A 12,237-nucleotide genomic window follows, 5' to 3' on the forward strand; every position below is an offset into this window, starting at 1 on the left:
GTGTAAAATATGAACCAGATAAAAATACACATGTGCCCCGCCCCCAAACACCCCCCAAACACCCCCCCATCATCCCCTCTCCACCCCCCTCCCTCCCCTCCCAGTGTTGAATGATACCATTTACAGTTGTAGTAAGAAAATGAATGTAGACTTTTGGTTGGAAAAGAACAATGTATATTATATATTCAATACAAATGAAAAAAAAAAGTAAAAGTTGTGATTATTTCCGTCCAATGCTGAAGTTATATATATAGGGTTGGTACAGAGGTGCATAACAGTAGGTGTCCAACACTAAAATGTCCCTACAGCGGTGCATCATGGGTAGTCGCTTACATCGATGAGTTGTGGAGAGACATCGTTTAATTTCGGCACTTTAGAAAACAATCACAATGAATTTCGCGTCATTGTTTCATATTGAACAAAATTTACAAAGCCATTCAAACAGTCATAACGTTTCATCAATGTAGATATAGATTTATTTTTTTTATCTTGTTTTCGTTTGTTTTTTATAACTCAACTTCAAAAATTGAGAATATTCAAAATACACTTTAACCTCACTTCGTTCTCTTGGTATTTACACGTTATGTACAAGAGAAAAATTACACCCCCCCTCCCCCGTCCTCCTCCCCCGCTTTTTTTTTTTTTTTTTTTTTTCGTAGTTTTTGTAACTTTGTAGCTTTTCTGAACAGGTATTGAGATACAAAATCTTTTTTACTTTGTACATTAGGTTTTTTTTTTTTTTTTACCTTCTACAATAATTCTTCTCTACAGATCCCGACCCAGCTCAGCGGATTGTCATAGATACAGTTTGACCCCGCCCTTGCCCCAACCTTGCCCCACCCTTGCCCCCCCCCCCCTCCCCCTCCTCCTATGCCTATATGGATGTACTGTGGGTGGCCTCAATGGCTTCGGGTATGGGTCCTGCGGAGACTGCCTGGTAGGACATTGGCATGGGCGTCTTGCCAGGGCTCTGCCGGAAGAGCCCCCCGTTGGGCGCCCTGTGTTTGCACTGCATGGTGCCGCTGAGGCTGGTGCTGCTGAGCGGGTGGTGGTGGTGCGGGGGCAACGTGGTGCTGCCAGGGCCCTGGGACGGGGGTAGCGTCCTGCCTAGGGTCCCCCCATGGTGAGGGTGGGGAAGAGGAGGAGGCGGCCCCCCCTCCCCGGGGAGGAAGGTGGTCACAGTGAGGCCCGAGGGGGGCGGGTAGTCCCGCATGGACTCGGGCCCCAGCCCCCCCAGCGCCTGAGACGCCTGGCTGGGCTGCATGCTGCCGATGTCCAGCGCAGAGATCTCGATAGAGGGGCCGGGGATCTGCTTGTGGGCCAAGTCCTCGTCCAAAAGACTGTTCATACGACGATGCACCTGTTCCAGATTCACCTCCTTGTCCTATAAGAGCAGGAGGAGGAGGAGGAGGAGGAGGAGGAGGAGGACAGAGGGGGGAGACAGGGGGAGGGAGGAGGAGGAGAGGAGGAGGGACATAGAGGCTGAGATTGGCGATTGGCCGGTTTCTCAGACTGTTTGAGCTCTGGTGCTCCATGCAACCTTGAACCCTGTCGCTGAGATTTGAAACCGCTCGTCGCCGGCGCGTCAACACCTGACGCACAGACGCTCGTTTGGTTTTCGAGCCCCGTGGGAAACCGAGGCCACTGACACCAATTGGTTCACCTTTTGCACCTTGAAATCAAACTTGGCCGGTGGTGAGTATTAAAGGTTTGATGTCTGGAAGGAAAAACGATCCTGGAGCCACGGCGGTTTGTTGTAAAAGCGGGGTCATTCCTATGTTCCCACAGCCTTATGTTCCCACATTTCTAACTTTTGTTGTCACTGAAAATTAGGCCCTATGTTCCCACAGCCCTTTGGTCCCACCATTGGTTGTGTTTAGGCAATGAAGAATTATTACCTGTACATCTTTTTGATTTCCTGCTAACCAGCCAATACTTTCCACATGGTCTGCCTATCTAAACTGGGATTATTTTATATTTCTAATCATATGTTTATCAAGCTTTTTGTATTGCATTGTACAATGTTAAATCATGTTAAACCATGTTTGTATTTATTATGTATGAACGACTTTTGTACCTCACAAATGTATGCTCATTAGCTTAGAACTGTAGTCGGAGAATGCCACCCTACAAGCGCCTGGAGGGTTTTTTGGCATTCCCCTTCACATTGTTTTGGATTTTATATGTTATATCTTTTTTAACTTTGATATGTGAAAATAAATAAATAAACAAAAAAAAAAAGAAAAGAATTGGTTAAGTTTAGTAAAAAGACCTGGTAGAGGCTAGACAGGCCAGATAGATAGAGTCCAGATAGGTAGAGAGAGTCCAGAGGGAACATAGGGCCTAATTTTGAGAAAAAATCTTAGAACTGTGGGAACATAGGGCTGTGGGAACATAGGCATGGACCCGTAAAAGCTGTGGTTCGGTTGGATGCTAATGCTAATACTAATGCTGCTCAGGCAGACTGAGCTGAGGTGGTCTCTGTGGGACCGACTGCAGACTTAACTCATCTTGAATCTGAAAGGATGTGTTCGGCCCTGTTCTCCCTGGCTGCCCTTGGAGCCGGAGGATCATCTTCCTATCAGACCCAATTTAATCAGAGCGGCGGCGGCGGCTGACGCTGCAGCTCGCCGCCCGCGACTGCAGCCATGCATACTTGTTAGGCATTAATAGACACTTGAGTGTTTCCCTGTTGAACCGCGGGTCTGCCTCAGCACTCTGGGTCAGAGGAAGGTAAAGGACGGGAGGCGTGACTCGCATATCAAGTGTGTGTGTGTGTGTGTGTAGGCAGTCACTTTACAACAAACCCGTTGTGAGTGAGTGTTTCTCTCCTGAACGTGGCTCCAGCATCGTGTTCGCTTCAACTCAGGCACAATGATATTAGTCACAGGGACTCGTCACAGTGAATCTCAGAACAAAGCACACGACACATTTATACACCGTCCATTAATAAACACACACACATGGTTCACGTTCAGGTCGCAGTGTTTTCAGCTGCAAGTTCACAAGTACTGAGGTCGTAACCCCCCACCCCCCCACCCCCATCCCCACTCCCCACCCCGCTGTAGATACAACTAGAGCACTGGAAAAGAGAGTAAGGACACCACCATTGACTCCCGTGGTAAGGGTTTAAGGGTTTAAGGGTTTTGCGCCCCTAGTGGCAGGATATGGGTATTGCAAAGCGCCCAGAAAACCCATTCACTCCAATGTATGTGTGTTGCCCACTTGCTGGTAAATTGATGAAAACGGCCGTGTTTTTGTTTTTAGGTGTCTTGGTCATATTAAATTATACTTATAATTTGTTTATTACAAAATGTAGATTGAAACATTCATGTAGACAACTGTTTTTTTGTTTTTTTACTCGCCTACGTGTCAATGTTTATCTGTAAAGGGTCCTCAATGATGCTATTAAAGGGACAACGAGGAGTTTTGGAAAAGCGAAGTGTTTTCACACTACATTAATGAGCCTCTTCGCGCACCGTAGAATTCTTCGACCGACGCAAGACAGACTCATGTTTTCATTCATCAAGAATTAAATTCAGAGGTTCAAAGAGGTTCAGTTACCGTCGTAGTCCCGACCATAAACTGCAATACGGCGGCGTTATTCTCATGAGCGTCCGCGAAACTGAAAGTAAGGAAACGCTGGTCGGCTCGCCCAGCATTTCCACCATTAAAGCAGATATCAGTGGAATGTTTTTGTTAATATAAGTCCTAAATAGTCCTATTTTCCGTCAGCAATCACTTACATGAAGTATTTCAGCCTAAACACGAGTCTCTCCGTCACTCTGCTCTGCTGTAACCCGAGGAGAAAATTTTCCTTGTGGGATACAAGTGTTATCCAATGAGGAGAGAGAACGGCATGAAGGGCTGTGTGTGCAGCCAAGGGATGCGCGTGAATGTGGTGACGTAGCACGAGGACCAATTGATGCCTGACAAGGGCGGGGGCTGCTAACTCATGGTGCGTTCAAAGAAACTCGTACTTTGTGTTTTTCCTTCCTGTGAAGTCATACCAGTTCGATCTGGTACGAGTTCACGGGTCGGAAGTTACGAGTGGCCGTTATAGGGAACTTTCACAGACAACAGGATGGTAAAAACACGAGCTACGGGTTACCTGGAACGCTACCAAGTCGTAGTTGTGACTTGAAGCTGTAATTTACGGTTTCAAAAGCCTGCCTTGAACGCAGCATTAGCCGAAATGGCCGTGAAGCTGATATCTGCTTTAATTAAAATAACAAAATAACGATAGAGACAAAACGATATATTTATCGAAAATGGAGCCATTAACAAGTGTGGGTAGCGTAGATTCATCCACATTAACGTGAGACTTTTTTTATAACCAAATAGAAACTCCTTGTTGTCCCTTTAACGTGGGTGATCTATAAATGTCCTTAAATTATTGAAAACACCACACTTGCTCATTCACCAACAATGCAGAGTTGTCAGTTCTTCGGCGCTTTTGCAATACCCACAATCCTCCACCAGGAGGCGCTACCATTGGACCAATGCTGTCGTTACTCTCTTTTACAGTGCTCTAGATACAACTAAAGAAGACTATATATATTAGTACACATTATGAAGCTTTAATTAAACATAATTAAACACTTATATTATCATTTTTAGATCATTATTCCTACATTGATACTAATTAGTCTGTAATTTATAAACACAGCTCATCTATAATGTTTAAGTGTGTTTATAGTTGTTTTATTAACACTTATTGATACTGTCATTCATGATTAATTCTGCTCGTTACTACTATTTTATAAAACATCTCATGTCTAAATCAGTATTTGTTTCAGTACAGCATCAATATTCATGTGAGCAGTTTGTTTATCATCTACTGACATTTAATTAATGGTCTGCTAATGATGAAGTATGGAAATATGTAATCATTAAACACATTATAGACGAGCTTATTTAGAACTGTGTTTACACATACTAAAAAAAATTAATTAGTTAGATTTTGATAATATTTAACTAATATTTCATAATGTGTAGTTGTTATAAAGTGTTAAAGTTATAATCCTTAAGATTTTCTTTACATCAAACTCTGTATTTAAGATTGATCTTAGTATTAGTATTAATTAACACCTAATTTAAATCCATCATTTCCTACAGCTACCTCTTCACATTAAAGGCGCTGAACATGCGGTGGATTTTATTGTGAAGGAGCTGTAGGTCTGTGGTGTTCACCTGCACCTGCTGTTACCACCGGTCACCACAGGTGGCGCCAAATCACCCACGACTCAAATCTGAAGGATTATAACTTTAATTCCCCCCAATTTTATTTCATGTTTCTATTTTTAGTCTGAGTTGAATCTAAAGGAATGTTTGGTATCAGCTTTTTTACCACAGTGCGTGTGTTTTAATGATAAATGTAAACTACGGGTTGATTCCTCCGGATCAGAGAAGTGAATGTCATTTCCTGTTGAGGTAGAGAAGCACTTCCTGTGACGCAGCCAATGAGAGCAGAGCTGAGGCTAAGCCCCGCCTCCCCACCCCCTCCTCTGGTGAGACCTTAAAGAAACAGGTAATCACAGCGTGTGTTTACCCAGAAGCCCGTGGGGCGGTCTGAGGCTCGCGGCTCCTCTCAGAGCCAATTAAAACATGTGAGTGCAGGTTATTGTTTCCGGCGACTGACACCTCATTAAAAGATGTTTTTCAAACTGGCAGCTCGCCTAAATAAATAAATGACTGGGATTAAACCTCAGCTGCTCGTTAAAGACGGAGCGCTGATGTAAGAGGAGAGGGGGAAGACGGCGGCCGTCTGAAAGCCTCCATTCATTTAGAAAACAAACAGCTCTTTTAATGAGTGCTCCCAGTGGGGGGGTGGGGGGGTAAATCACTCTGCTGCTACTTCACTGAGCTGCAGTGTCACAACAACAGTTTTGGACTTGTTTTCACTGTGAGTTTGAGTCTCTCTGATGCCTGTGGTCATGTGACACGTCATGTGATACAGTAAGTGGCGCTGCGCTACGGTAACAAAGGCCTCTGGTGACGCGTGTAAAGCTAATCCGTTAGCCTGGGTTAGCTCCCAGTCGAGGCACGGCGACGCTTTGGGTTAATGCTGATGTTAATGTTGTAACTCTACGCTACAGCTACGTCCACACTAATAGCTTTGAGCTTTAAAGGGATAGTATCATTTTTTTAAAGTGGGGTTGTATGATCTACAAATAGCCCCTAAGATTTACAACATACAGTGTTGTAAATCTCTGGGCAGGGCTATTATGGGCTGGCGTTGCTAACGGGAGGAGTGCAGAGAGTCTTCTACTGCAATTAAAGTACTTAGGGGCTATTTGTAGATCATACAACCCCACTTTAAAAAAATGCTACTATCCCTTTAAAACACACGTTTAGAGCTAGTTTACATGCTAAACCAGAGACTTTTGGAAATTCTAGGATGGAGTTTAGTATAGCCCCAATTTTCTATGTTTTACCGTACTTTTCGGACTATAAGCCGCTCCATTTATAGATTTTTTGTCGGCTTTGTTGTAAACAAATGCACATGGGCGAGAGGAGCGTAACCAAAACTGCGGAAAAGCGAGCGGACTTGCACAGTTCCCTACTGGTTTTCTGTGTAAATATCTCATGTTACAACATAAAAACCTGCTGCTTATATTCAAGTTTCTTTTAAAATGTAGCTGGTGCGGCTTATACTTAGGTGCGCTCTATAGTCCGGAAAGTACGGTACACTTAAACACTTCCTTCTCCACCTCATCGTCTGTGATCTCACTTTTCACCATCACCACTTCCTATCACCAGTATTTTCTGCAGCTAAGCGACAGATTATCAGCTTCCAGGTCAGAATTGTTTATAACGGCAGATTATTGATAATGAGCCATCGTTTGTGTCATGTGACAGGTTTTATCATCATGTCATTGTTGTTTATTTAAACCTATGAGTGTGGACGTGGCCTGAGGCTGATGGGGTAATTAATAAGAGCTTTGCAGCCGGTGTTTGGTCATCAAGTGTTGGATTAATTAATTAAAATGTGACCTGGCAGCAGATTCACTACAGTTCCCGATGGGCAACATGAACCTGACTGACACTGCTGTTATAAGAGTCTTTAGCATTTCTCATGGTTTCTGTGCCTGTGTATGTTTTTAAATGACCAGATGAACGAATATGTGTGTAGAGCTTCTCTTAAATTAGCTGCAGAAGTTTATACTGCAGGTCACAACTCATCTAGATTCTCCTCGTGCTGCTCTGATTGATTCATTTAGTAGCTGATGACATGTTTTCTGCAAAGCTAATTCGCCGTTTTATCCAAGTGACACTTCAAATGCAGACTTTTTACCAATCTGTTCTGGGTTTTGAAGAGATTTACAAAAACAAAAAAAAGGCGTGCATTCAGACTAGTTAGAATAAGTTCTGCTACAACTCGTCTCAGGTGATATACAGGTGGTGTGTACTGAAAGGCACAGGTGAGGGTGAGGTCAGAGGTCAGCCCTTAATGAGATGCGTTCACACAGTTAAAAGATGTCAGAGGGAAAGAAACAGAAAGGCACTAAAATAAACCAGCAGGGTTTTTCTACTGACGGCGTTAAAGCTGAGTGTGATCAGGCGTCAGGTTCAATGTAAAAACAAAAAAGACATGGTGTCGTCTGCAAAGAGACAAAAAGAAACAAAAAACAAAAAACAATTTCAATCATCAAACTAAAGTCACGAGGGAATTTAGTTTGTTTTCCTCTTTTTGTTTGAAGCTGAAACTTCCTGTTCTGGAAATAACCGTTAGCTTTAGCTGCTAATCAGTGGATCTGAGGTGAAAGTTTTATTTTGAAGGGACAAAAATAAAACTTTGGTTTAGGTTTATGGTTTGAAATGGGTAAAAAACATGAGTCGATGACATTTAGTCGTAATGTTTTACTGGAGGTACGATGTGTGTGTGTGTGTGTGTGAAGTATCTACAGATTGAATCAGATTTTATTTCCAGAACGTGTGAAAGCAGCACGAAGAATCAAACAAACAGGAGGAAGTCGCCTGGCCAAGGCACAGTTGTTTCGTTGTGGTTGTTATAGTTGTTTTTTTTGTAATATTTTGTGTGTGTCTTTATTTTGATAGTTGTATAGGAGGTCTATTCTGACCTGTGTCAATAGCTTCTGCTTCATCCCAGCCTCTCTCTCTGTCTGTCCAAATGTCCCTCCTCCCCTCCGATGAAGCAGTTGTAATGTCATTATATGTCAATGGACCAGAAACCCTTGCCAGTCTGTAATCCTTAGTAACCTGCATAGATCATAGACAGTCAAGTGTAAATAAAAAAAGATGGAGAGAATAGATGAAGAAGAGGAGAGGAGAGGAGATAGATAGATAGATAGATAGATTGATAACACGGTGTGTCCACATTGACATATAATTTTTGCAATAAGACGTGAAACAGTGACAGAACCAGGAAGTCGTGGACGGGACGGGACAGATCTTATTGCTACAGGGCGACACCCACCAACGACTGCTCTGCTCACACTTTAGTTTATGGATCCACGACAAAGCTGCTCTGTCCGACCCTCCCTGGTCACATGACTGAAGACACTCTGTGTGTGTGTGTGTGTGTGTGTGTGTGTGTGTGTGTGTGTGTGTGTGTGTGTGTGTGTGTGTGTGTGTGTGTGTGTGTGTGTCTGTGTGCGTGTGTGTGTGTTGTGTTGTTGAATTTAGAAAAGCAGATCTGAGGTCAGTTTGTTCTCAGCTCCACACTGAACACAGGGATCTTCAACGGATAAAACGCAAGATTAGTTTCTGTCTGTCAGAGTGAGAAATAAATAACTCAGACTGATGATTAACTATCAACTTATTATCAACAGGTTTATTCTAATTTAAACAGTCTAATTGATATGATTTAAATAATGTCAATCATTAGATTTAAAGACGAGCAGCAGGTTAATCATTGATCAGAAATTCACCTGATTGTACAACGATGCATTTAAAGTTACACATTAATTTAAAAAATGTTGGATTTTCTTATAGTCGATAATTTGCAGGAAAAAAAAATCTGAAACTCAAATTAGTGATTAAAAAAATACAACTTTGTGAAAAACCTAAATAGAAGAAGAGAGAATTATTTGTTATAATTCACTACCACATATTCATGAGCTATAGAGACTGTTGCATTATGGGTTGTTTGTAGCCTGACTGTTGCTAAGCTAGCATCTGGAGTTCAAGTTGTTTTATCACAAACTCTTGGTCGGACGTCACAAAACTCTTTGAATTTAAAGCAGAAGTGAGTGATATATTTGTGTTAATATAAGTCTTAAATAGTTGTATCTTCCGACAGCAATCACTTCTATAGAGTGTTTGGTCTGAAACACGGGTCTGTCAGTCACTCTGCTCTGCTCTGAGCCCAGGAGAAAACTTTCCTTGTATCCTACAAACTTTATCCAATGAGGAGAGAGAACGGCATAAAGGGGCGGTCCTCTCTGTGTGTGCAGCCAAGGGACGCCGTGAATGTGGTGACGTAGGGACGAGGACTGTTATGGTGCGTTCAAGGCAACTCGTAACTCGTGTTTTTCCGACCTGTGAAGTCGTATCAGTTCGATCTGGTACGAGTTCACGGGTCAGAAGTTACGAGTGGCCGTTATAGTGACTTTCACAGGTAAAACAGGTCGGAAAAACACGAGTGGGTTGCCTGGAACGCTACAAAGTCGTAAGTCGTGACTTGAAGCTGTAATTTACGGTTTCAAAAGCCTGCCTGGAACGCAGCATTAGCCAAAACCACCGGATCGCTTACTTCTGCTTTAATTAAAAAGCATAAAAAGTATCAGAATATTATTGTGCAGTATTAGAAGAATTGTTGCATAATAAAGTACAGGCTAAATTAAATTAATTGAATGTTCATAAACATAAATGAGATGCAGGACTTTCTGATTCTTCACGTTGTATTTTACTAATTAAAGCAGAAGTAAGTGGTCCGGTCGTTTTGGCTAATGCTGCGTTCCAGGCAGGCTTTTGAAATCGTAAATTACAGCTTCAAGTCACAACTTACGACTTTGTAGCGTTCCAGGCAACCCACTCGTGTTTTTCCGACCTGTTTTACCTGTGAAAGTCACTATAACGGCCACTCGTAACTTCTGACCCGTGAACTCGTACCAGATCGAACTGGTACGACTTCACGGTCGGAAAAATACGAGTTTCCTTGAACACACCATAACAGTCCTCGTCCCTACGTCACCACATTCACGGCGTCCCTTGGCTGCACACACAGCCCTGCATGCCGTTCTCTCTCCTCATTGGATAAAAACTGTAGGATACAAGGAAAGTTTTCTCCTGGGCTCAGAGCAGAGCAGAGTGACTGAGAGACCCGTGTTTCAGTCCAAACACTCTATGTAAGTGATTGCTGTCGGAAGATATAACTATTTAAGACTTTTATTAACACAAATATATCACTCACTTCTGCTTTAAATATGAATATTGAGTAAACTATTGTTTTAAATGAAACTCTGTGAATATTGAGTCTGGTGCTGAGACAAAACTGGACTCTGATCAGCATCGGTGTGATTTTGTTCCTTCAGCGTTGTTGTTGTTGTTGTTGTTGTTGTCACTGCTCGTTTATATTGATTAGACGGCGTGTGAATATCTATTTAACCCCGTGTGGGAGGGGCTAGTCAGCTGACGTCTACAGTGGTGTGTGTGTGTGTGTGTGTGTGTGTGTTGTTTAAACCCAGTAAAGCTGCAGATGGTTCTGACCCGTCGTGACACTATGAGTGTGTTCAGACCTGGGCGAGTGTGTGTGTGTGTCTCTCTGAAATGGAAAATGTCCAAAAGTGTTAAGAAAGTGTGTGTGTGTGTGTGTGTGTGTGTGTGTGTGTGTGTGTGTGTTCTCTGCTAATTATAATCTCTTTGCAGAACCCTCGGGTGCAGGAAATTACCAAAAGCTTCACTGTAGAAAATGAGTTTATAACAATAATTCAATAGCGAGCAGTTGAATGGTTACGGAGCCGGCGCAGTGGGAATTAATCATTAAAGTCTGAGGGTGAAGGGGGTGGGGGGGTGGGGGGGTTGTTGCTGGGAAACATGCAGGAGATGCCGATAGTCAGATCCTGACTCACTGTAGTGTGTGTGTGAGTTTGTGTTGTGTGGTCTCATACAAACACACATGGGCTGTGTCAGTGGGTGGAGGCGATGGACGGGTAAAATAAAAACATGGAGGGAGGGAATAATAATAATAAAAATAGTAATAATAATAATAATCATGATAATAAGAGGAAGAAGAGACCAAATTTGATTTCAATGAGTGTCCTGGTTGGTGTGGCCCGGAGCGCCTGCACTGCAAAAACTCCTATATCTCACCAAGAATATTTGTCTTATTTCTGGTCAAAATGTCATTTCTAGTCAAAACTAATCTCATTCTACTTAAATTAAGACTCATCACATTAAAAAGCAGCTTGTTTTTAGACACTTTTTACTTCTTTCAAGCAAATTTTCACTTGAAATAAGTAGAAAAATCTGATAGTGGAGCAAGTTTTTCTTTCTTATTAAAAGCACAAAAAACTTGCTTTCACTGGCAGATTTTTCTACTTATTTTAAGTGAAAATTAGTTTGAAACAAGTGAAAATGATCTAAAAACAAGATCATTTTTAGGTGATGAGTCTTATTTTAAGTGGAAAGAGATGAGTTTTGACTAGAAATGAGACATTTTGACAAGAAATAAGACAAATATTCTCTAAAAGACTCAGAGTTTTTGCAGCAGCAGCAGTAGTAATAGTTTTGCCTATCCAGTGTCAGTCCTGCCTCTAGCCCTCTCTCTCCTCTACAGCTGGGTGTACTGCAGCTCCACTAAGTCGGGGCTGGCGTCTGCGGCTGGATCCTTAAAGTAGAGTGTGGCAGTGTCCTCCCCCCACTGGCCCGTCCGCCGGGCCCTGTGCTCGGTCACCTCTTTGGGCGTCTCGTGGCGGCAGCGGTTGCTGTTCCACCAGGCCTCCAGCCCGGCCACCAGGCAGGCCAGCAGCAGCCCGGCCGCCAGGATGCAGAAGACGCCGGCGAAGCTGTGCAGCTTGAGGGAGCGGCCGTCGGGGTGGGCGCCCGCGTGGCTGTTCAGGTCGCAGCGGCCGGTGCGCGGCCACCACTTCTGCTTCATGATGTCCAGGTCGCCCTTCTCCTGCAGCTCCAGAATCCTAGAGGACACAAAGGAGACAAACAGATCGGTTTAGAGACTGGAAGACAACGACAGTGGGACAGTAAAAGGACAATTCCGAGCAAATTCAACTCGGGGCTGTATTTTCGTAACATTTTAGGTCTAAAAGAAGGAAT

The 12,237-nt window shown here is 43.1% G+C and overlaps 1 protein-coding gene across 1 annotated transcript in view; it reads right to left on the reverse strand.

Moving 5' to 3' along the window:
- Positions 1-874: 874 nt before the first annotated feature.
- LOC311003122 (glutamate receptor ionotropic, delta-1-like) overlaps positions 875-12,237 on the reverse strand; it is a gene marked incomplete at both ends in the record, with an annotated part of 637,202 nt that continues 625,839 nt past the window's right edge. Inside the window, 2 exons of the mRNA XM_083994807.1 lie at positions 875-1,384; positions 11,861-12,101. Coding sequence (XP_083850933.1) covers positions 875-1,384; positions 11,861-12,101 — 751 coding nt within the window. The remainder of the gene's footprint in view (positions 1,385-11,860; positions 12,102-12,237) is intronic.

Source organism: Trachurus trachurus (assembly GCF_905171665.1).
Source record: "Trachurus trachurus genome assembly, chromosome: 19".
Lineage (NCBI taxonomy): Eukaryota > Metazoa > Chordata > Actinopteri > Carangiformes > Carangidae > Trachurus > Trachurus trachurus.